Below are 23,985 nucleotides of genomic sequence, written 5' to 3' on the forward strand. Positions count from 1 at the left end.
CTATTCCCAGTGACAATTATGGAGTGCCCGTTAGACTCGAGGCCTGTGCTGGGCACTTTAAATTTGTCATACCTCTCCAATCTTCTTTAATTAAACTGATGGATAAAAGGGTTCACCTGAAAATTGCCTCAGTGCCCCGCCCCCAGTGGGTTGGAGTGTTTGTTACCCTCCCTTACCATCCTTCAGCAACCCCCTCCCCCTAGTCTTCTAGAATTGTAGGCGACATCTTATCAGGACACCCATCTGGCTTTTCTGGGTAGAACTTCCATGATCGCCTGCTCAAATGTATCCGCTACCCCCAAGATTAAGGAATCCCATTCCACTGACTCAGTCAGCTGGAGCCAGGGAGTGGTGTTTTAGGAATCACATGACCCCATTTCCGAGCTTGGTGGGACTCTGCGGGCTCCAGGCCCTCTTAGTGGGCGATAATTCTGGAGCGCTCCATGGCGGTCCTGCAGCCCAGCTGCCCGGGGCGGTGGCGGGGGGGGTATGGGGAGGAGGAACTCCAGTGTTCGCTGTGGATTGGGTGACACTAGGTTACTTTTCCTGGGCGAGGCCATCCCTCCCTATGCATATTCCTGGTTCCTGGAGTTTAGCTTGGGGGCGGGCTAGGGTGCATTTGATTATGAATTGAGGCTAGAGGCTGGAGCTGGAATCCTCGGGAAAAGACCTCTTTAAAGGTTACTGCGGTGCCGCGTGCTGCTCGGTGGTAAGTGGTGCTGCTGAGGTTCAAAGTCAGCTGGCCTGAGGCTTTTCTGGGCCAGATGGGGTTAAGTGGGAGGGGACAGTTTGCCTGAGGCTGGTAGCTCTGCCCTCCAGGAAATTCTACTAAGTGTCCCACTTGCATATTTATCACCGGGCTGGAAGGACAATTGCAACGTTGTTTTGGGATTGACTGTGGTCCGTTTGCCCCTCTGTCCCCCAATTTCCCAGATTACCCTGGGAAGAAAGTGGCAGGGGAGAAAGGTCTAGTCCCTTACCAGCATTTTAGGAGCTCTCTCTTGTCTCAGGTAAACAGCGCCATCGTAGCCCTGGATTAAAGGAATAAATAAACCACAATCTTATTTCTGTGATCTTGCCTACAAACCGCCCCAAGTGCTGCGGGGTGGTGAGTTTGCTCCTCCACCTTAGCATAGCTTCCGGAGAAGTTTTATTTGTTTACTGAGGATGCTTAGATTCCTTTTCCCTTTCAGCTTCCGTCCGAAAATAGATATCTTAGTGTTAAGATGCTCCAAGCCTCCAGAATTATCATCTGTGGTATTGGCCATTTTCAAATGACTGTCCAAATTGCCCGTGACTTAGCATATTGGGTAATTCTCTTGTTCTGTGAAAAATATGCTGGACTCTTAAGAATTAGGTTCTCCAAGCGCCTGGTGGCTCAGTTGGTTGAGCATCCTCTTGATTTTGGCTCAGGTCATGATCCCAGGGTCATGGGATTAAGCCCCTCCTCGGGCTCCACGCTGAGCATGGAACCTGCTTAAGATTCTCTCTCTCTCTCTCTCTCTCTCTCTCTCTCTCTCTCTCTCTCTCTCTCTTTCTGCCCCTCTCCCCTGCTGGTGGGCTCTCTCTCTCTAAAATAAATTAAAAAAAAATTAGTTTCTTAACTAGAAGAAAAGAAATACCACTCAAGAATGAGGCCCATGCATGAAGCATAATGATTGAGTTTGAATAACTTCAAGACACTCACTAAGCAGCTGGCTCAGAGGAGTAGAGGAGGGGCAGGTTTGAGCCAGTGCCCTGCAGAGAGAGGCAACATCCCATCTAATTTTTTGGAGTGCCTTCTGTGTGCTAGGCAGCCAGGAGATAAAAATGTTCCCAGCCTGGTGTTCTAGAATCATTTGACCGAAACAGTTAAGCCCCCAGGCTCTGGTTTTGTCACTTCTTAGCTGTGTGACTTTAGGCAAGTTGCAAATCTTTCTGGGCCTCTGTTTCCTTGTCTGTGAAATGGGAATAATAATGAAACCTACCTCATAGAGTGGTGAAAATAAATGAGTAAAGAGGGGAATGTGGTAGGTGCTCTTTAACTCTAGCTGGGATTGTCTGGGTTGGTGGGGAGACACAAATACTAATTATTAACTCTGTTACAGCAAAGGGAATGCTAAAGCATGTGCAAAGATGTAATTCTGAGCAGGGAAGGTTTCTTGGTGTGGATTTGAGGGTGGGGAAGGGGGGGAGAGTCAGGCTTTAGGGGCGTATGGCTGAGCCCAAAACTTGAGTCAGTAAAGGACTCAAAGCTATGGTGCCCGAAGATAGAAAATGGACCTGCTGGGTCAGAGAGCAAGTGGGAGGTGAGAAACTGGGACAGGATGAGGTGGTGAAGGGGCCAAGCCAAGAGGTGGGGGTGCGCTTGCGCAGGCGGAGGAGGGCTCTGGAAGGGTTTTGAGAAGGAAGACCTCAGTTGGGTCCATCTTACCAGCTGTCTTAGAGATATATTATCTGTCCCGAGTCTTTTTTTTTTTTTTTCTTTTGTATTAGAGAGAGAGGGTGCAAGTGAGCAAGGGAGAGAGGGAGAGAGAAAGAAGGAGGGCTCCCCGAAGCAAGGCTCTAACTCATGAGCCATGAGATCATGACCTGAGCTGAAGTCAGATGCTCAACTGACTGAACCACTCACGGGCCCCTCTGTCCTGAGTCTTACTTCCCTCATCTGTAAAATGGAAAAGCAATGGAATCAGCCTCTCAGAAGTGATGGTTAGATGAAATAAGGGCTGCAGAATGTCTAGCACTTCTGTGCATGTATAAATTGCCAGTAGGAAGTTAGTTTAATAGTGATGGATGGCAGATTTCATTAACGTCCAGTATTTTGTTGCCTCCAGTGGGGACTAGGGATTTGCCAATCTGGTTGTGCTTGTGAGTGGATCTGGAAAGGAGTCCTAGGTGCTGGTTAGGAAAATGGCTCTTCCCAGCCTGTCTGCCTTCTGACTGTGTGCCTCAGTGCGGTTTGCAAAATCGTCTCTTTACTGCTGAGGATTCAGTAATTTTCCAAACAGATTCGGGGGTGGGGGGGTGGTGGGGGGTAGATCATGTGCATCTGAGAAGGCGGTCGTGACAGGTCTAGGTGGCTTTAAGTCTCTTTTGTCCTGGGCCCATTTGCAGGAATCTAGCTGTGGAGCAGAGACCCCCAGACACCCTGATCACCATTGCCCTTCCTTTGAAGGTTTATCAGAAACTAAGTAACTCTGAAGTGAAATCAGTCAATTGACTGATGTTTTTCCTTCCTGTCTCAGTGGGTGGTGGGACCCAGGTGCAAGTATAGAATAGCAAATGAATCTCCTCCTTTTCCCCTTCTGTTCCCTTCCTTTGGCCTCTTCCAAGGATACTTCAAAAGGAACTGAGTGTAGAATTCCTTCTAAAGTATTTTTGGTCTTTTACCTGGCTCTGTAGTCTGAGTCTTCAAGTAGTGCCAGATATGTGAAGGTGCAGTAGTCTTTTTCCTTTTTTTTTCCTCATCATTTTTCATTTGTGGAGACTTTCAGAGGCATAGGGCCCGTTACCCCACCCCAACAACCGTTCTTCTATGGCTGGTCCTGCCCATCCAGCCCACATCTAACGCCCGACACGTGATTTTGAAGCAAATCTCAGTTATCCTATTATTTCAACCATAAATAACTCAGAATGTGCCTGTGATAGATAAAGATCAAGGTACACGATCACACCCATGTTAACAATGGTGTTCACATTGCTAATTGTCTCATAAATTCATACTTTTTTTTTTTTTTTTTCCCAGTTTGCTGAGTCCCGTCCACACAATGTCTATACATTGTAATTGACTGACATGTCTTTCAGGTCTCTTTTAATTTACACATTCCCCCCCACCCCCCATCTCTTGTCCATTTCCTTACAAGTTAATTATTGAAGAGATGAGTAATTTGCTTGGAGAGTTTCTAACAATCTGGATTTTGAGGAATGCATCACCACAGAGGCTAATGCTCCTCCGTCTCCTAGATTTTCTCTAAATAGGTAATTGGGTGGAGTGCCTGGGTGGCTCAGTTGGTTAAGCATCCGACTTCAGCTCAGGTCATGATCCCGCTGTTAGTGGGTTTGAGCCCCACGTCGGGCTCCGTGCTGACAGTTCAGAGCCTGGAGCTGCTTCAGATTCTGTGTCTTCCTCACTCTGCCACTCTCCCACTCGTGTTCCGTCTCTCCGAAATGAATAAACGTTAAAAAATTTATTTTATTTTTTTAATTAAAAAATTATTTTATTTTTTTAATTAAAAAAATTATTTTATTTTTTTAATTAAAAAAATTATTTTTAATGTTTCTTTATTTTTGAGAGAGAGAGAGCAGAGGAAGGGCAGAGAGGGAAACACAGAATCTGAAGCAGGCTTCAGGCTCTGAGCTGTCAGCACAGAGCCCGACGCGGAGCTCGAACTCACGGACTGTGAGATCATGACCTGAGCCGAAAGTCGACCGCTTAACTGACTAAGCCACTCAGGCACCCCCCAAATTTTTTTTTTAAATGTGGGTAGTTGGTTCTGCAGCTGCACTGTCCAGTGTAGTAGCGAAAGTCACGTGTGACAATTTAAATTTAAACTAAGCAAAATTAAATATTAAGTTCCTCAGTTGCACAAGCCACATTTCAGGTGCTTAGTAACCATGTGTGAGCAGTGGCTACTGTATCGGACAGTACAAATTAGAACATTTCTTTCATTGCAGAAAGTTCTATCAACACTGCTTTAGGTGTCTGATCAGGTGTATTTGTTTTAGCTAAATAGTCTGTCACAGTGGGGGGCACCTATTAACATCCGGAAAGCACATAATATTTGGTTGTCTCTCTGTGATGTCAGCAGTTGTTGATATTCAGGGTCTAAATATTGTAGGTTATTAGGGGTTGTGATATTCTGTCCTTTGTTTATTAGTTGATATTCTTGTACAGAGATACACTTTGCCTCATCTGCTGTTTGGTTCCCAGTGAGACAGTTCATTCAGGAAAGGCCAGATAAGATTCCCTTTATTTACCAGTTTTCAAGATAACCGGTTGGGTCACCAGAATTCCATAGCTATGGCCAACTTGTTTATTTTTAAATATGTTGTGAATCACGGATTTCAGTAGTTTTAAAAAACCCATCCATTTGATATTTGGAAGAGAACATAGCTCTGTCCCTAACTCCTTACCTATTGTCTGTTATCTCATAAGACAGAATTGGATGCCCCTCACCCCACCCCCATTGTAACTCACTAACCATGTCCCTTACATTTGGCTGACCAGCCTCCTCTTCTTGACTCTAGACCCACCAAAGGCAAGGAACATTCCTCCTGGGCTTTTTGTATACCCAGCACCTGGTACAGTAATGCCTGACTCATAGCAGGACATAGGTCAACATAGGACAGAAGTACAGGCGGGGAAGAAGGAATCAACAGTCCCTAGATGTAAATGACAGCATTTGGAGGAAAATAGGTGAGAAGAAAATGTAAATCTGGGGAAATATCTGGACTAGATGCTCAAAAAAAGGCCAGATTAATTAAAAGGGGGAAAAGGAATGGGGGAACCATGTAAGTGTTAATTGCACCAGCTTTTAATTTGAACATAGGTGAAGTGGGTTTAGCTGCAGACAACAGAATCCACTGTAGTTAGCTTCAGCTGAGAATGGTTAATGATAGGGTAGTAAATGGACAAAGAACCAGGATTGAACTCCCAGAGCCACACTGCAGAACTGGGCCACCAAGGGAGGTCCACCTTCTGCCTCTATGGCTACCGACTGATGCAGAGTATAGAGTGATTGCCATGTGCCTGCCTCTGTCCAGTTAACTCAGGCCCAAATTCAAACCTCTTGATAGTGTGGGTCATTGGTGGAACCCCAGTGACATCTAGAACCTGTAGCTGTAAAGGGGTCTGGGAAATGCAGTTTGTAGCTTTTTAGCCTCTGCAGTACGGGAAGGCGCACCAGAAAAAGTAGAAATAGTTGCTGAGAAGAGTGTCCATCCAAAGGATCCAGTACAGGGAACTTTAAAGCTTGTGTGGTCCAGTCCCCTCATTTGCAAGGAAAGAAAGGTAAAGCCCTGGGGGGAGGGGGGCGGGAGGTGTGTTCATTGAATTTATCACAGTTTTTAGTAGCAAAGCTCAACCCAAGGATCCTTATTTTTTTAGGGTTGCTGTATTGCATTGTAGGAGGTATCTTTGACACCGCAGCCATTAGCATTGATGGTCTGACAGGAAGCTGTGATAGGAGACAAACAATAGGATTCATCCCCTCCCTTTCCCCCCACATCATGCCCAGACCCGTGGGCCTGTCCAGGGGAAGTGTAGGCACAAGTTTTGCAGACAACAGGCCACATCCAGAATCTCAGTGTGCGCACCGATAAGTCAGGTGACCAAGAGCAGGTTAGATCTCTTGGAACCTCAGTTTTTTCTGGATTCTAAGGATACTCTTCATTATCTCCGCATTTGAGAAGGTTCTCCATTCTACCATATAGCAGAGCGGTGAAGTCTAAAGAAATGGTACAGGGACCAGGAGGGAGTTTTTTGTCCCAAAGGAATTGGGCAATATGCTTAGCATGTTTTGTTTTGTTTCTTGAGTAATCTGTATGCCCAACATGGGGCTTGAACTCACCACCCCAAAATGAGGAGTCCCGTGCTCTACCAACTGAGGCAGCCAGGCGCTCTGTGCTTAGCATGTGTTAATGCTGAAGCATAGCAAATGTGTCAGTTGGAAATCTTGTCCAAACGGCCCCCACAAGGTGGCCTGGACGCAGTACTCTCCCACAGGAAATAGGACCATTAATACTTTAATAGACTTGTCTGGTGGAAGCATCAACAGACAATAAAGGATTTTCATTTCATTTTTTTTTTTTTTTTTTTTGGTTTAGAAGTTTGACAGGTAAGTGACCTTAGCCAGCTTTCAAGTTGGTTGGGGGCCAGCCTAAGTCCTTACCTCCCCCGACACTCCTGAAGTTTTCCACAGCCCTGATACAATGATCAGTTTGTTTTTACTGCAAAGACTTTTTTTTTTTTTTTTTTTTTTTTAAGAAGAACTAGAGGGGAACCTTGTGTGTTTTTTAAAATGAAAGCCAAGGTCCTGCAGAAAACAGGACAGCAAGCAAGAAAGCGCCCAGCCATGGGGTTGGAGAACCACTCAGTCTCTCTTCCTCTTTCTTGCCCTGAATTAATGTCCAGATTGATGTCCTCTCCCACTGTCCACGGTAGCTTCCCCATTTCATTAGTAAGCCTTTTGCAAAGTGTTGCTTTTGGATTAAGGGTGAGACTGTCAAGCTTTTCCAGAAGGTGGCATGGTGCATATGCCACCCTGGCAGGTCTGGAGCAGTAGCCTATAATTAAACATGTTAGTAATTTCCATATCAAAACACATGAATATTGACCCCCAATGGGATCAAGTCTGCACGGCTTCATGTCTGCTCAGGTCCAGTTTTACTGCTAACACGAGATATGTGAGAATGTTGGTTTTCAGAGCATTTTTGGATTTCAGAGTCGTGGAGGAAGGACTGGGAGTTGGCAGCTCACATTGAAGGTCACTTCTCTTCTTTTTCCCAATCAGAGAGAAAATTCACAAGGCCAATGGAGAGTCAAGGGATTTTGACCAATTACCTTTTACTTAGGATCCCAGAACTTTGGAACTGGTCTATAAGAGTGACAAGTTATTGACCATCAGGTCCTTTTTAAGTAGCTTTTCTTATTTGATTCCTTAATAATCCTGAGAGGCAAATATAGTTATTGTCCACATTTTACGGGTTATGAAATTAAGGCTTAGAGAGGGGGAGTTACCTGCCTACGTCCCACAGACTGTAAGTGGTGGATCAGGGCTTGAACTTAAGAAAAAGGAAAAGAACTGTGCTCTCAGATCCTCATACTTCTGAAGATGGCTCATCTAATACCATTTTATCATTTTTAAAAATCTCTACACGAATGCGGGGCTTAAACTCACAGCCCCGAGATCAAGACTTGCACACTCTACCACCTGAGCCAGCCAGGTGCCTTGCCATTTTATCATTTTTACACGTGGGAAATTGTGGCTCAGGGGTATTAAATGACATCTCGCAAATAGATGACAGCCGGTCTAGGTTTTTATTTGATACTCAGCATTTCTTGTCTGTTCACTGCACTCTCATTTTGTAACTAAGATAGCCAAGATGTAACTAGTTTGGGTCTACTTGCAGAGTAACAAGGTAAGTAAGACTGGTTAACCTTATTTTGAACTTTTAGGAGGTTCATTGTTAGGTATAAACCTGTGTACGGGGCACCTGGGTGGCTCATTGGGTTAAGCATCCGACTTCAGCTCGGGTCATGATCTCGAGGTTCATGAGCTCAAGACCTGCGTCGGGCTCTGTGCTGACATCTCAGAACCTGGAGCCTGCTTTGGATTCTGTGTATACCTCTCTGCCCCTCCCCTGCTCTCTCTGTCTCTCTCTGTCTCTTTCAAAAATGAATAAACATTAAAAAAAACAAAAACAAAAAACATGCGTAAACATTGTAAAGATGGCCCAGTGAGCTGACGTGTGACCTGGGGAGGGATTGCTGGCCCTCTAACCCATGAGGTGTCATTCCAGGAATCAGATGTGTTGTCTGTACCCTGCAGCCCATCCTGGGAGAGAACATTAGGAAATGTGGCAGATCTGATGTTCTGGAGAGAATGTGCTACATCTCTTACTGTTCCAGTTACGCATTGCTCTTTCACAAATTACCCCAAATTTAGTAGTTTAATTTATTCTGAATTCGAGTTCTGAGGATTGACTGGGCTTAGCTGGGCCATTCTTGCCTGGGGTTTCTCTTGCGGTTGCGGTCAGAAGGCAGCCGCCTGGAGTCTTCTGGGGGCTTGACTGGGCTGGACATCAGAGGGCTCACTCATGTGTCTGGCAGCTGATACTCTTTCCTTTTTCTAGCTGTTTTGATTATGTGGTTCTAGCATCTTTTAAAAGTCCCTCTTGACGGACATATAGGTATTTCCTGGCCTTTTGCCATTACAGATGGAATTTCAGGGTACCTGATGTGTGAAATACACTCTGTGGGATAAATTTCACATTTAGGAATTTATCCTACAAATATTCCTTCCTTTCTGAGAAGTGAAACAGTCTGGCAGAAGCTGGCTTCTTCAGCCATGATCTTTTGCCATTAGTTCATCTTAGATCTTTCAACAAGGCTCTCTTAAGGCTTCAAATAGAATTTGTTAATGTCTGGGTGCTGGATTGGTCATAGGTATAGAGAGGTGGCAGACAGTGCTTCAGGGATTGGAGGGTGCACCTTAGGGAAATTCCCTCAAATGAACCCCTGGGTGCTGGCTCAGTTTTCCATCATGTGGAATGGGGATGTATATGATGGTGGAGAAGTGAAAAAATTGCCTTTGTTGAGGCACATTTGGAGAATTTCTATTTTGTTCCAAGAAAACCAGAAGGAAACTCCCCCTTGGACTGGGGGAGGGCGGTTAGTCCTCAGTCTCCTCCCCCGTTATCATGTTTTCTCCTGTGTTAAAAGGCATTCTGTAGCTTGCTCAGATGATCCATTGGCCCTGCACTCCCTCAAAATGTCACTAATCTCCTTTCTATCTTTCAAGATTTTATTCTTTTCAAGCAAAATAATGCCAGTGATTTGAAGTTTTCATCTGGGACTGTAATAGAAAGTAAACAGGAGTTTGGGTTTGGACTATAAGTTGGCAAGTCCTTAAGAACATTCTGCAGGGGGCGCCTGGGTGGCGCAGTCGGTTAAGCGTCCGACTTCAGCCAGGTCACGATCTCGCGGTCCGTGAGTTCGAGCCCCGCGTCAGGCTCTGGGCTGATGGCTCGGAGCCTGGAGCCTGTTTCCGATTCTGTGTCTCCCTCTCTCTCTGCCCCTCCCCTGTTCATGCTCTGTCTCTCTCTGTCCCAAAAATAAATAAAAAAAAAACGTTGAAAAAAAAAAATTAAAAAAAAAAAAAAAAAAAAAAAAAGAACATTCTGCAGGAAGACAGTTCTAGCTTTCTGCACATTCTTAATCAAATTACCTGGGTCAGTTGTCTATGTTCTGCTTTATTAGGCACTTGCTAGCTCTCAATGGCCTTTTTCCTGTGTAGACATGGCCTCAAGGAGCTCCAGGTATTCAGTTTGCGAAGACTTGGGCCATATTTAGTCTTTTCACATCCCTGCAAGGGTTGAAATTACCAAAATGGGGACTTCTGGGCAAGGAGAAGACCTGACCTGTCCTGGCGACAGAAATAGGAAAGTCTTGGGCTCAGCTGGGTCTCCCTCAGGACAAATGCCAGGCCCAACCCTCTTTGGGGGATGCAGGGCAGAGGTGGGACGTGGGAGTTGGAGGCCCAGGATGGTTACCCACTGGGTCAACAACCCAACCCCCGAGGCTGTCCTCCACTGTAGCTTCCAGGGGCCCCTCTGCCTTTTGAGGTAGAGCCCCAAGGAGGACACTGCCCTGCTCTGCTACCACAGCTCTATGGCTCAGGCTAGCCATGTGGAACCACACACAGTCTCTCTCTTTCCCGCTGCCCTCTTCTGGAATATTCTTTGCCATTTCCCTCCTCTTCCTCCTCATCTTTGACTGGCTGAGGAGCTCATTTCCTCTGGAAGTGCCTTCCCTCACAGTTTATGTCTGGGGTAGGTGCCTCTCTGAGGTGTCCATTGTGCCCTTGGGCTTCCCAGATATCAGGGGCCTTTTGACTGATCTCCTTCCCTACTAGACTGGCAGCTTCTTGGGATGTCATCCTGGTGACTGTATTGCTTCCAGCTCTGAGCACAGGGCCTGTTGCAGAGAGGGCACTCCAGTGTCAGCTGAGACAAATTAAGCTCCAAGCAGACAAGGAGGCTGACCGAAAAACCCTGTTCTGGGGTCTTGTGCCTTCTACAAGTCTCTTTGTATTTTGCCACCTGTGAGCCATTGCCCATCAACACGCTGTGCACTGGCCTGAGTCTGAGCTTGGGGTGTGGGGGGCAGGAATGTGCACAAACACCTCCTGGCTTCTGCAAAGGCATTTAGTCGAGGAAACCAGATGAACTATGATGAAACATCTGTGCATGATGGAACCTTCTGGAAGTAGTGGAATCAAGTACTGAACTGCCTCATGTCTCAAGGATGGTCTGTGCCACAGTGGCATCTCCTGGGAGCTGGTTAGAAATGCCGCGTCTAGACTCCACCACACCTCCTGAATCAGAACCTGTGTTTTAACAAGCCCCCCAGGGGATCCGTGTGCACGCTGGGGTTTAAGGGCCTTGGTCTTAGGGGTACAGGAAACCAGTTTTGGGCAGAAGCTGCAGAGAAGCTAGCTACATCAGCGAGGCAACAGTTGAGCTGGGTCTTAGTGGAGGGCAATACCCTGGGTGGAGGGGTGGTTGGTGTTGGAGGCTAGGGAGGTGTGTGGAGCCAGGCAAGGACCAAGTCTTCCTGCTAATGATGTTTGTATGAAAATAAGGTTATTAGGCCCTTTTATAAGTAGTAGAGCAATTGGATCAAGCTTATAAATGATCTGGTTTGGTAACTAAGAAACCTTTGATGAATATATTAGATCTGGTGTTTTTCACCACTTAATTATAGATTCAATTTTCTTCCTTAGAGGCGGCCAGCATGGTTGAGGGACCACAAGACTGGGAGCCCAGGGCCTGGGGTTTGGTTATTGTTTTGATGATAATGCAGCTGTGGGATCCTGACCAAGTCCCTTCCCCAAATGATCATTTTAGTTGTTGATACTTTGGTGGATCAGGAGCTGGGGCATGGCCAGGCAGTTCTACTGTGGGTAGCACTGGCCAGAGTCACTTAGCCGGTGGCTGCCATGGGCTGGGCCGGGAGGTCCAGGGAGGCTTTATTCATATCTGGCACATCAGTGCCTCTCCGAGTGGCCTTGCTGTCCAACGCCACTGGACCACTGGCCACTGGCCACCAGTTGCTTGGGCTTCCTCGCAGCATGGTGGCTTTGGACATCTTACATGGCAGCTGGCTTCCACGAGGGAACATATAGAAGCTGCAAAGTCTCTTAAGACCTAGAACTTGCCTCCATCCCAGGGGAGAGGAAATGGTTTCTGTCTCTTGATGAATAGAGCAGCATGCAGGCGCGGGGAGAAAGGAGTGGATTGTGGCTGTCTTTGGGGACTCTACGGCGGGCTCCATGACATCATCAGGACCTGGACTCCCTTCTTTCTGCTCTTCCATCCTCAGCACTGGCTTCCCTGTCATGGTCCAAAGGGGCAGTTGGAGGTGTAGCCAGCAGGAAGGAGAAAAGGAGGAAGAGGGCCCCATCTTCCCCCAGAGAGGAGTGTATTTTTCATTGGCCTGCTCATCCTGCGGCCATGACTTGCTATCAGGCTGGCAAGTATAGACACTTAGCTGGGGGCAGGGAACACAAGTCTGTTCTAAGGTGAAGGGAAGTGTGTGTGTGGGGGGGGGTGGGGGGCACCTGGGTGGCTCAGTCGGTGAAGTGTCCGGCTCTTGATTTTGGCTCAGGTCATGATCTCTCTTTTGTGAGGTCGAGCCCTACATCGGGCTCTGTGCTGACAGTGGGGAGCCTACTTGGGGTTCTCTCTCTCCCTCTTTCTCTACCCACTCCCCTGCTCATGCTTTGTCTCTCAAAATAAAATTTTTAAAAAAAGAAGAAGTCTGTTCTCAGGAAGAAGGGGAGAATGAATGCTGGGAGGAGCAGCCAGTGATCTCTTTCACCTTCCCCAAAACCCGCTTGGAAGTTCTTAGGGGTCAGGAGCCGCAGCCTGGCCACACGGGGAGGTGGGCTCCGGGCTGAGCCCACTGGGGGTGCCCGCCTGCGCCGGGGCCCTCACCCCCCCTCTCTCTGTCCCAGTTCACCACAGGCACATGCAGCGACCCGGCGGTTCACAGCTGTGAGCTGTGTGGCAAGGGCTTCCGCCTGCAGCGCATGCTCAACCGCCACCTCAAGTGCCACAACCAGGTGAAGAGACACCTGTGCACCTTCTGTGGCAAGGGCTTCAACGACACCTTTGACCTGAAGAGGCACGTCCGCACGCATACAGGTGAGGAAGGGGCGTGTGCTTCGCGGTTGCTTTCGCTGTTCTGGCCGACAGAGCTCCTGCTCCCTCTCCACCAAAGAACTAAATCGGGAGCTTGGAGCAGTGTCATATTTCTGGAAAGACTGCAGGATGGGGCATCTGGGGCCGGTGCATCTCGGTCCAGCTCCTGGTTGTGCCACCAGCCGGCTGAGTTGCGGTGGGCCAGGCAAGCCCCTTTTCTGAGGCTGTTTGCCTCTGTAAGAGATGTGATGATGGTCCAAGTTCTGGGGCCATTTAAGACAGATCCCTGGCTGGAAGCGTTCTGGGCTGTGACGTCTGGTGCAACGCGTGGGGCATAGTTCATTCAGCCCTCGTCCGGCTGCCTGCTAGAATGGGTTCTTGTGGTCCCACTGGTGGTGTCTTTTCCTCCTTTGTTGGGGTGTGAGCTGTCTCAGAATCAGGTCCTGAGAGCTCAGAAAGAGGAGGAAACGCTCAGCTCCTCTGTGAAGCAGGCAAGTGTTTTCCTTCCCTTGGACCTTCCAGAGTTCCCCGACTTGAGCATGGATCTAGGTCCTCACCAGCTCAATTCACAGAGAATCCTGGGAGTGCCCATTCGCCTCTCCTCTGGCCCATCTGACTGGGTAAAATCTTGTTAGTTTAATTTAGAAACATCTGGCCTCTAGGCTTCTCCTTGAGGCCCATAGTTCCACACCGGCCAGAAGGATCCCTTGAGGACAATACCAAGGGTGCCCCTGCCCTGCTAAAAATTCTCCAACTCTGGGCAAGATGAAATCCCAACTCCTCATCTTGATGGGCTTCATATAAAGCTCTTTACAATCCGGGTTCCATTTTCAAATTCTGGTCCCATCCCATCCTGGCCCACCCCAGCCCACCCCAGCCCACCCCACCCCACCCCACCCCACCCCTCCCCATCCCAACCTGTCCTGTCTCCATCCCCATTCCATCCCCATCCCATCCCACCCCCTCCCTGCCCCACCCCTTACCCCCCAACCCCTCCCCATCCCATCTCCATCCTCTTTAATTTCATCTCATTTCAACCCATCCCATCCTAACCATTCAACCCCAACCTGGTCATGACCCATTCTCCCTATAGCCTCATAGAATTTACTACATATAGTCTCCTGATCCTCAAGCCCTTGCAGAGTTTGGGGTTTCCTCTGGCATCTTGGTGGGATGGGAAAATGTCTACTCCTCCCTCCTCAATCCTCACACAGGACCCTTCTCCGATCCTGTGTATTCAGATTTCTTTTATAGCTCCTATCACACTGTTTTGTTCTTAGACTGCTGGCTGTGAGCTGTTTGCCCGGCCTGGGAAGAGTGTCCCCCACCTTAGAGAGTGGGCTGGAATACTCAAAAGTTTCTCTTTTCCTTTTAAAAAACCTTTAGTGAAGTGGATTTTTGCATCCAGGAAAGCACACAAATCATAAGCATATAGTTTGACGAGTTCAGGAATTTTTACAGAGTGAACACACACCCATATAACTAGCACCCAGACCAAGAAACAGAATACAGCAGTACCCCCTTATCCGTGGGGACACGTTCCAAGACCTCAGTGGATGCCTGAAACCACACGTGGTACCAAACCCTACATATTCTATGCTTTTTCCTATATATACATACCTACGATAATATTTAATTTATATAGTAGGCACAATAAGAGATTAACAACAACTGGTAATAAAATAGAACAGTTATAGCCATATACTGTAATAAAAGTTCAGTGAATGTCGTCTCTCTTTCTCAAAGTTTCTTATTGTGCTGTACTCCCCCTTCTTGTGATGTGTGAGATGATAAGATGCCTACGTGATGAGATGAAGTGAGGTGAATGACCTAGGCATTGTGATGTAGCGTTAGGATACTACTGACCTTCTGATGTTATGTCAGAAGGAGGACCATCTACTTCCGGACCACAGTGGACCACGGGTAGCTGAAATCACTGAAAGTGAACCCCCGGATAAGGAGGGCTACCATACGCCCTGTGCCCAGAATTCCTGCTCCTCCCTCTGTCACTATCGCCTTCCCTCCACGAGGCACCACTAGTGTGACTTGTAGCAGCATTGATTACCGGGCCTGGTTTTGGGCATGATAGAAATGGAATCCTATGGTGTGTACTCTTCCGGGCTGGATACAAGGCTTCTTTTTTTAGTCCCTAGCACCAGTGAATCAGTTCAAGTTTGATCTCTGTGTGGTCAGGTTGGCACCTTAGGTTGGGGTGGGCGGAGGGTTCTCTGGGGTGGCAGAGCATTCTGTAGGATGTGGGGAGTCCTGCAGGGGGTGGAGGACCCAAGGCTATAGGTAGACTCATCGGGTAGCTACCAATCTGACTTGGTAGACAGCCGACCCGAGGGGCTGGAGGAGATTGGGGGCCACTCACTCAGTCCTCTGTCCCTGGTTGCTCTGGACTGTTTCTCGGCTTTCCATCTCTGTCTGAGGATGTCCTTGAGGACACGGTCTTATTCTTCTGAAACTTGCCTGGTGGGCGCTGTGGTCACTCCCTGACCCTGGCCTTTAAGACAGAGTGAAGAGTCTCAGGGAGCGTTGCTGGCTGTGAGTACCTTCAGCTGGAGTAAGCAGTGAGCCAGTGGGGTTGCCTCATCTGTGACCGAGTTGACTCTCCATTAATGGAAATATCAGGGACTGCTTCTCCGAGAAGAGTTTGCAAATTCACCCAGTCGTGTACTGATTAAAAGCTACAGATCTGAGTTAGCTGACTATGCAACCGTATCTAAATTACTTATCTTTTTTTTTTTTTTGGCCTTAGTTTGTCCATCTCTAAAATGGGCATAATTTTGGGACCTGTAACCTAAAATAATAATTGTGAGGTCTCAGGGCAATAATTGTAAGCACATAGTAAATATTAAATATTATTAGTAGCAAAAGTTCAAATAATTGGCAGAGGTTTCCTGAGACCTTGCTGTGGGACAGGCCCTAGACTCCCCTCTGTGCTCATGGAGAGCTCAGCCAACCTGGGGAGAAATCAGACATCTGACTGTCACATGAGAAAAACAAGAGGTGTCAAACAAAAGAAAAAGTAGCATAGGTATGCCAGTGGGGAGGCCTGGCACGTGCATTGACAGGGCATCAGGGAGGCTTCTCAGAGGAGGTGTCTTTTGGCTGACCTTGAAGGATGAGCCAGATTTCCACAGCTGGACGGGGAGGAAGGGCCTTGCAGGTGCCGAGTGTCTTAATTTGGGTTGCAGACCCTGACCTAAGGATTTGGGTGTAAGCGGTTTATTTTGGGGGTGATCTCAGGGGGCATAGTGAGGGGTTACGGAGGGGACGTGGGGAGGGGAAGACAGCCAATAAGAGCAAGCTATTGAGCAGGGTGTCACCGTGCGCACCTGGGGCTCAACCCCACTGGGGGTCCTCTGAAGAACCACGTAGAATGTACCACAGAATTGTTCCAGGGCAAGAAAGCTGGGGGATTTATCCTGTCACTCCCATCCCTCCTTGATGGGGGTCCATCCTGGGACCCTCAGGTCCTAGGCAGCTCCTCCCCCCCAGCCCCTTGAAGGTCTCCGGTGTCTCCTGGGGAATCTCCTCCAACAGAGAGATGCTGGAAGCCACTGACATTACTGGAACTGAGATGACCTGGTGGTAGGCTGGGGGCTTGGGGTGGGGTGTTGACGATGTCCTCTAAGGGAGAAAAAGGGCTCGCAAGTAAGGAGGGTGACTTGGCAGAGACTGGGAGTCCCCGCAGAGGGTGACTCAGCTTCCTCAGATGGCAGCGAGCTACAAGTAGCCACTTTCCTTCATGCTGGGCCCTCAGCATTTATCTATTACTTCATACAACCCCAAGGAGTCAATTAGGCCCACTTAATAGATGAGGAGACCAGGTTCAGGGAGGTCAGATAACCATGGATGGTGGAATTGGGAACCAGACCGGCTGGTGCCGAAGTTCATGGTCCTCTATTTCCCGTAAGTCCCCTTGTCTGTCCCCTTTGCCTCCCGCTGCCGTCCCCAATTTTGTCCCCAAGACCGGGGCCTCACCGGCCTTGCCCCGTTTCGGTTTCTGGAAGCCTGCTTGCTCTGCAAGAAGGTGAGATAAAGGGACACCTGGGCCTGGCAGAAACTGCACACTGCAGCCTGGGGTTTAGCAGGTCGCAGAGGAGTCTGTGTGTGTGTGTTCAATGGTGCCAAGATGCCCACGGTGAGCAAGAAAGAAGATGGCCTGTGTCTCCGACTCTTGAGCTCCTCTGTCTCTTGATCCTCAAATGTGAAATTTCTAGTGACCCCGGGAGGGGCTGAAAATTGCTGACATTGGTGAATAATAATGCCTTCCACCCAGGGCCTTCCCAAAGAGCTTCACGGTTTCTCCTCTGGGAGGGGGGCATCTAGAAGGTAAAAAGCACAGCAGCCCCAGGCCACATGTAATGGGTGAGACCCCCCCCACATGTGGCTGGTCTGATTGAGACGTGTCGATAAGTGGAAAACCGATACCAGATTTTGAAGACTTGATGCAAAATAAGAATGCAAAACATCTCGGTTTTTAATGTTGATTCCCTGTTGGAATGGGAATATCTTGTATACGTTGGGTTAAGCGAAATATATCGTTGGAATTAATTTCACCTGTTCTCTTTTTACTGCTTTTAATGAGGCTACTGGACATTTTAAGGCTACAAAGTGGCTTGCATTTTAATTTCTGTTGGACAGCCCTGACTATAAGGTCGAATCTACAGGTAATGACTTAAAATTTTTTAAATCCTAATTTTGACTTTTTTTTCCTTTTTTTAAATTTTAATGTTTATTTATTTTTGAGAGGGAGAGAGACAGTGTGAATGGGGGAGGGGCAGAGAGAGAGGGAGACACAGAATCCGAAGCAGACTTCAGGCTCTGAGCTATCAGCACAGCCCAACGCGGGGCTCGCACTCGTGAACCGCGAGATCATGACCTGAGCTGAAGGCAAACACCAAACTGACTGAGCCACCCTGGCGCCCCTAATTTTGAGTCTTAAAATGATCAACAGATAGAATTATGGAAATGTCTTGAACCTGTTTTTCCTGCCCTGGTTTATTTGCTGCTGGAGATGTGCCTCCAAGTAATAATGGACCAGAATGAGGAGGGAGGAAAGGGCTTACTGACAAATTAGGTGGTAGCAAACTGAAAAAGGAGTCTTGGCTGTGGGGACATCCCCATGCCAGGACCTGGAGGAGCAGACCAAGGTCCTGGTGTGAGGGGCCACCCTGCCATCTCTTGAGCTCTTTACAAAAGGGTTAATCCATGAATCAGTAAAAAGAGCAAAAATTTGGGATTCTCAAACATTAAAAAAATTTTTTTTTTTTTAAATGACGTGGGGCTTGAACCCATGAACCACAAGATCATGCCCTGAGCCAAAGTCTGGCGCTTGACTGACTGGGCCACCCGGGCACCCCTCAAACATTTTTAAGGTTCATGTGAACAACCTCTCTGGTTCCAAAAGATCTTAACAGAAGTCTGCAGATTCGGGTCTTGTTTGAGAGATGAAGGTTGGATTTTTGCTATTGACTGTTACAAGTAAATGTATTTAGACCAGAAGCAAAGATGTGGACAGTGTTAACACAGGTATAGCAGACAGCAGTTGAGTGAAGGGTATGTTTGCTTACAGGCTGATTAGACCAGTCATGACTAATTGTTTTAAACTTTTTTTTTAACGTTTATTTTTGAGAGAGCACAAGGCCAGAGAGGGGCGGGGGTGGGGGGGTGGGGGTGGACATAGGATCCAAAGTGGGCTCCCCGCTGACAGCAGCCCGATGTGGGGCTTGAACTCACCTCGAGATCATAATCTGAGCCAAAGTCAGACAACTCAACCGGCTGAGCCACCCCTGCACCCCCAGTCATGACTAAAGATGTATCTGGGATCTCAGGACCCTTCTTTTGAGAATTGTAGCTACAGTATCGATGAGGCGGGCAAAGAGAGTGGCATAGAGAACCAGGATTAATCCATCCTCCCCCACATCTCCTGTCACATGCTAAGAGGGACAGGGCATCCAAGGAAAGACTCAGAACAGGAGACATTTCAGAAGAGACCCAGGGAAACCGGAGCCTGTAAATGTCTTACTTAATATCCAAGTGGATGAAAGAAAAGATTAAGATGTCTTTTTTGGATGACTTCACCAAGAAAAAAGTAACTCAGAGGGTGTGTGTGTGTGTGTGTGTGTGTGTGTGTGTGATGGGGAGGGGGGATGTTAGTCAAATGACATCTGATTCAAGGTTGGGAGACAGAAACTGGTGCAAAAAACCTGTGTAACATTTCATGGAAGTACATCAGCAAACAAGGGGCTATTTTTCAATCCAAATTGTCCTGGGTCGGGTTCCCTAGAAGCAGATTCTGAGATGGTGATTCTTATGAAATGATTTATTGAGGGAGGGCTGTCAGACGAAACCTGGAAGGGAGGGGGAAGCAGAGAGGTGGTCTCACGGGGAGTCTGGCCTCAGCCCGGTCCCACGGGGGTTCTGGGTGTGAATGGCACTATAGGCCAGTGGCGGGCACTTTTATGTCAGACATTGGCTGAGGGCTGCCTTTCCCCTTGGCTCAGATGTCAATTGCCCAGTGCCCATTCCTTGGAGAAGGGGACAGCCGGGAGCTGTTAGCTACCCACACACATGATAGATAGAGAATGAAGCACTAGCTCAGAAAAGGGGGTAGCGTAGGGGACCAGCAGCATCTGCTACGCACGTAGTGGAGGAAACCATGGTATTTAAGTGGGGTTGACAGGACCACTGAGGCCAGCATGGGAGATTATGGTCAGAATGGAGAGAGGGAGCCATGAGCTTTAAAGAAACGAACGCACATCTAGTTCACAGCCTGTGAAAAACATCATGGGCCTGTTTTTAGAGAAGATTCTTTTGGATTTGTTTAAGTGTTTAGGTTGAGCCAGCTGGGATGCCTCCTAAGAATGGCCATCCATGGAAGGAAATGGTTTGCTTTTGGTGGGGGAGATCTGTATTCTAGAATAAAACATAATAGCCGGTATTTGCATGTGCCAGACTCCGCACCAAGTGCCCACCCTCATTACTCCTGAACCGGCAGCACCAGCACCACCTGGGAGCCTGCTGGGAACGCAGAACCACACTGAGGGCTACGGCGTGTCAGGTGCGGTCTGGGCATTGTTTACTGCTCCCAACAGGTGCACCAGGCTCTTCCGACAAGTACAGCCTTTATTGAAAGTATTCTATTTTTCTTGTTTGGAAAATGGCTACTCATTCTGTAAAAGTCTCCAGCCAATGTAGACCAGAAAGTATGAGCCACTATAAGCAGCTTGAAAAGGACACAGTCATCCGTGGGGTCTCCAGCGCAGCCTTTGTGGGGGGGGGGGTGCCATGGCGTATAACCCATGTTGATTATAACTTTATGACTCGAATGAAGGAGTCCGTTCAAGGCACCTGTCGTTCCTGTGGAAGCTTCTGAGTTCCAGGGAGAGGAGCAAAGGAATTTAGATTCTCGAGGTCAGGGAAGTGGGGAGGGGGGCACTGGCCAAAGCTGCAGTATCTGCCCCACCCCTTGGGACGCCCTCTGGCCTTATCTTCCAATCAGATCACATTGAGAGGGACTGGAAGGCAAACAAATCCCATCTTGATTGAAGAAGAGGAAACAATGGTGTCTTTGTTTGGAGCCTACAGGGAAGGATTGACTAGTTGGGAAAAATGCAGATTGGGAGAAGTTTGGAGTGGGGCCGATGGCTGCCAAAGAATAAAGTCAACTCCACCCCTAGGGAGTTGAATGCTGTCCTGTGGGATCACCTCTTTCGTTCATCAGACTGTCTGCTTTATTTTATTTGACTTACATTTTAGCTAAAAAAAAGTAATACGAAAGGGAACAAAAAATGAAAGGAAAAAAGTCAGCCTTCCTCCCCCTTCCAAGCCCCAGTTCCACACCTGAAAGCAAACCACCATTTCACTTCCAAGTTTTTAACACACATAACTTTTTTCATGCCCTATATATCGTGGACACTGTTTCATATATCTGCACAGGTAGACATACCTTAACTGTCTTTAATAGTTATCAGAGCATTTTTATTCAACGTTTTTAATTTATTTTTGGGACAGAGAGAGACAGAGCATGAACGGGGGAGGGGCAGAGAGAGAGGGAGACACAGAATCGGAAACAGGCTCTAGGCTCCGAGCCATCAGCCCAGAGCCCGATGCGGGGCTCGAACTCACGGACCGCGAGATTGTGACCTGGCTGAAGTCGGACGCTTAACCGACTGCGCCACCCAGGCGCCCCAAGAGCATTTTTAAATACAAGATGAAGGGGCGCCCAAGTGGCTCAGTCAGTTAAGCGTCTGATTCTTCATTTCAGCTCAGGTCATGAGCTCATAGTTTGTGTGTTTGAGCCCCATGTCGGGCCCTGCACTGACAGTGCAGAGCCTGCTTGGGATTCTCTGTCCCTCCCCCTCCCCCACTCGTGCTGTCTCTGTCTCTTTCAAAATAAATAAATAAATAAAGTTAAAAAATAAATGAGATTTTGACATAATTTCAAATACGGAGGCACCATCAACAAACACCATCTCAAAGTTTCTTTCCTTTCCTTTCTTCCTTCCCTTTTTCTCTTTCTCCCTTTCCTTTCCTTTCCTTTCCTTTCTTCTTTTTTCTTTTCTTTCCTTTCCTCCCTCCCTGCCTTCCTTTTCTTCCTTTGTTTCTTTTCTCTCTTCCTTCATTTCTTTTCTTTCTTTCTTTCTTTCTCTTCCTTTCTTTTTTAAATGTCAGACTGCCATCGATATTCTTGTACATCCTTTGTCTACCTGTGTGAGTCTTTCTGTAGATAGTTTCCCTAATGTGGGCCAAAGGGTAGACGACGTTACAATATTTTGTGGTCATTACCACACTGCCTCCAGAGGAGGTTGCCCTAGATATCCACTCCCACAAGTTCATGTTTATATAAAGTTCAATAATGGACGCACTTAGTTACAGCAAGGAGAGCAAGCAGAAAGCACCAGTAGCAAAGAATTTTCTTTGGAGATGTGTGATGCGAACCTTTATTTTAGTAATAGGAATAGAAAATTTGGGGCACCTGGATGGCTCAGTTGGTTAAGCATCTGACTCTTGATTTCAGCTCAGGTCATGATCTTATGATTTGTGGGTTCGAGCCCTGTGTTGAGCTCTGCGCTGACAGTATGGCACCTGCTTGACCTTCTCTTTCTCTTCCTCTTTCTCTGCCCCTTACTCTTGCTTTCTCTCTCAAAAACAAACAAATAAATAAATAGGAAATTTGAAGACAGGAAACCATTTTGGATAACCCAATGAAGTAGTTTTTGGATGAGGTAGTAGAAGCCTTACAGCACAACCTTCAAAAAGTGACAGTGAAGGAGGTCTCTGCACGCTTCTTCTGCACCAGACACCTAATGCCCACATTTAAAAAAAATGGTCCCTTTTTAAAAATTTTTCTTTCTTTTCTTTTCTTTTTATTTTTAAGTATAATTTATTGACAAATTGGTTTCCATGCAACACCCAGTGCTCATCCCAACAAGTGCCCTCCTCAATGCCCATCACCCACTTTCCCCTCTCCCCCCACCCCATCCCCTTTTTTTCAAATGACTGTAAGATAACAATACATTCCCAAGTGCTTGCAAATAGAAAAAGTGTATATACCTGTATGTATATATATATGGACAGCGTGTGTGTGTGTGTGTGTATGTACAGCGTATAGACAAATACTACATATGTGCCCACCAGCCAGTTAATGAGTAGAGCATATTTGTGTTCTCTTGAGCTGTATTGTAAACTCTTGAAGCTGTATCCTACCGAGTACTTAATGTTAATATGTTAATACGCATCAGGCCCTTTGCATGTGATGTCTTGATTAATCCTCAGAGCAGCCTAACAAGGGGGTATGAATGTTATCCCCATTTTATAGGTGGAGAAACTGAGGCTCGGTGGGATTCGGCTATCTCTCATGGGCTCACATAATGAGTAGGAGATATGTGGCCTTGGACTCTTGCTGTGTGGGTGTTAGTGAGTTACTGATGTCTGGAGCAGGCATGGTGTTTTCTAGTTCTGATATCTCACTCCAGACATGAACAAGGTTGGCCTTTGCTCCAGAGCACTAAGGTGGGTGAGGCCCCAAAGTCAGGGGGGACTTAGCATCGGTCCCCCTTGCCCAGGGGTCCTCTCTGGCCACCTTCCTCTCTCAGCCACCCCCACCGCACCAAGTTCATGGGGGGTGGGGGCTCCAGGAGGAAGGGGTTTGTTCCCAAGCCTTAAAAGGGTCACCCAGGGGCTGCTGCATGACAATGTCAGTGAGTGAGGGATGAGTGTGGTGTTTGCAGAGAGGGGAGGAGGAGCAGGTGTGCAAAAGTCACAATTGCCCTAACTAGAGCTTTCGGCACCTGCTGTCTTCCATCCATCTCCGTGTCTGTGAGTCACCGGTCCTCCGATCTAGGCTCACGTCCCACCCTCCCTGGGAAAATTCCACCACAGCGGCCATCCCCATTTTTTTTGTCATCTGGGTGATGTAGGACTCTGCAGTCTGTAGCCTTTGCTGTGTAGACCTTGCTGGGTGTTCTGCCCATGGAAGGTGCTCGGTGACCTGTTGGATGCAGGGCAAGGAGACCGGTTCCTGGCACTCTCACCTCTGCCAGGGGGCAGGGATCAGGTGAAACCCTGGTCGGCAGCCACTTCAGATCACCTTTTTGGGTCACCGCTGGGGCCAGGCCTCCTAGAGCAGGACTGGAAGAATCTGTCCTTTCCCCGGGGTCCAGGAGCTTGCCTGGGGTAAGTGTGCTCCCTTTTCCACATATTTAGTTTGGATGTTTTAACACAGTAGTGGGTTGAGTAACTGGTCTCTGGGTGAATTTCTGTTGTGATGAGCTGTAGGTTTGAAATCAGGTTGGCTGCTTGATCTGCCAGCTGCTGTCCCGGCCCAGAAGGCCTGATGAAACATAAAGCCCTCTATGGCGCAAGCATGAAACCCCAAACAGCCCTATTCCTTAAATTTGTAGAAGACTAGCTCCGAGGAAGTAACCTCTGTGACTCCTCCTTCACCATGATGGTAGGGGTTCGTTCTTTCATTTGTTGAAAAATTATTTACTGAGCACCTATTATGTTGCAAATGCCAAGGATCATGAAGGAATTTCTTAACTTCTGGCAGTTTTTCTAGAATGTGTG

General features: G+C 47.7%; 1 protein-coding gene across 5 annotated transcripts in view; it reads left to right on the forward strand.

Annotated features, from left to right (window-relative positions):
• The window catches only part of OVOL2 (ovo like zinc finger 2), a 32,520-nt gene that overhangs the window by 3,209 nt on the left and 5,326 nt on the right, over positions 1-23,985 (forward strand). For 4 of the 5 annotated variants that reach the window (XM_058684804.1, XM_058684805.1, XM_058684806.1 and 1 more), the window contains one exon: positions 12,717-12,906. In XM_058684804.1, coding sequence (XP_058540787.1) covers positions 12,717-12,906 — 190 coding nt within the window. Of the gene's footprint in view, positions 1-507; positions 710-12,716; positions 12,907-23,985 lie in introns of those variants that run through there. The other variant, XM_058684808.1, reaches the window with a different exon arrangement.

The sequence above is a fragment of the Neofelis nebulosa genome, chromosome 9, assembly GCF_028018385.1.
Source record: "Neofelis nebulosa isolate mNeoNeb1 chromosome 9, mNeoNeb1.pri, whole genome shotgun sequence".
Classification (NCBI taxonomy): Eukaryota; Metazoa; Chordata; class Mammalia; order Carnivora; family Felidae; genus Neofelis; species Neofelis nebulosa.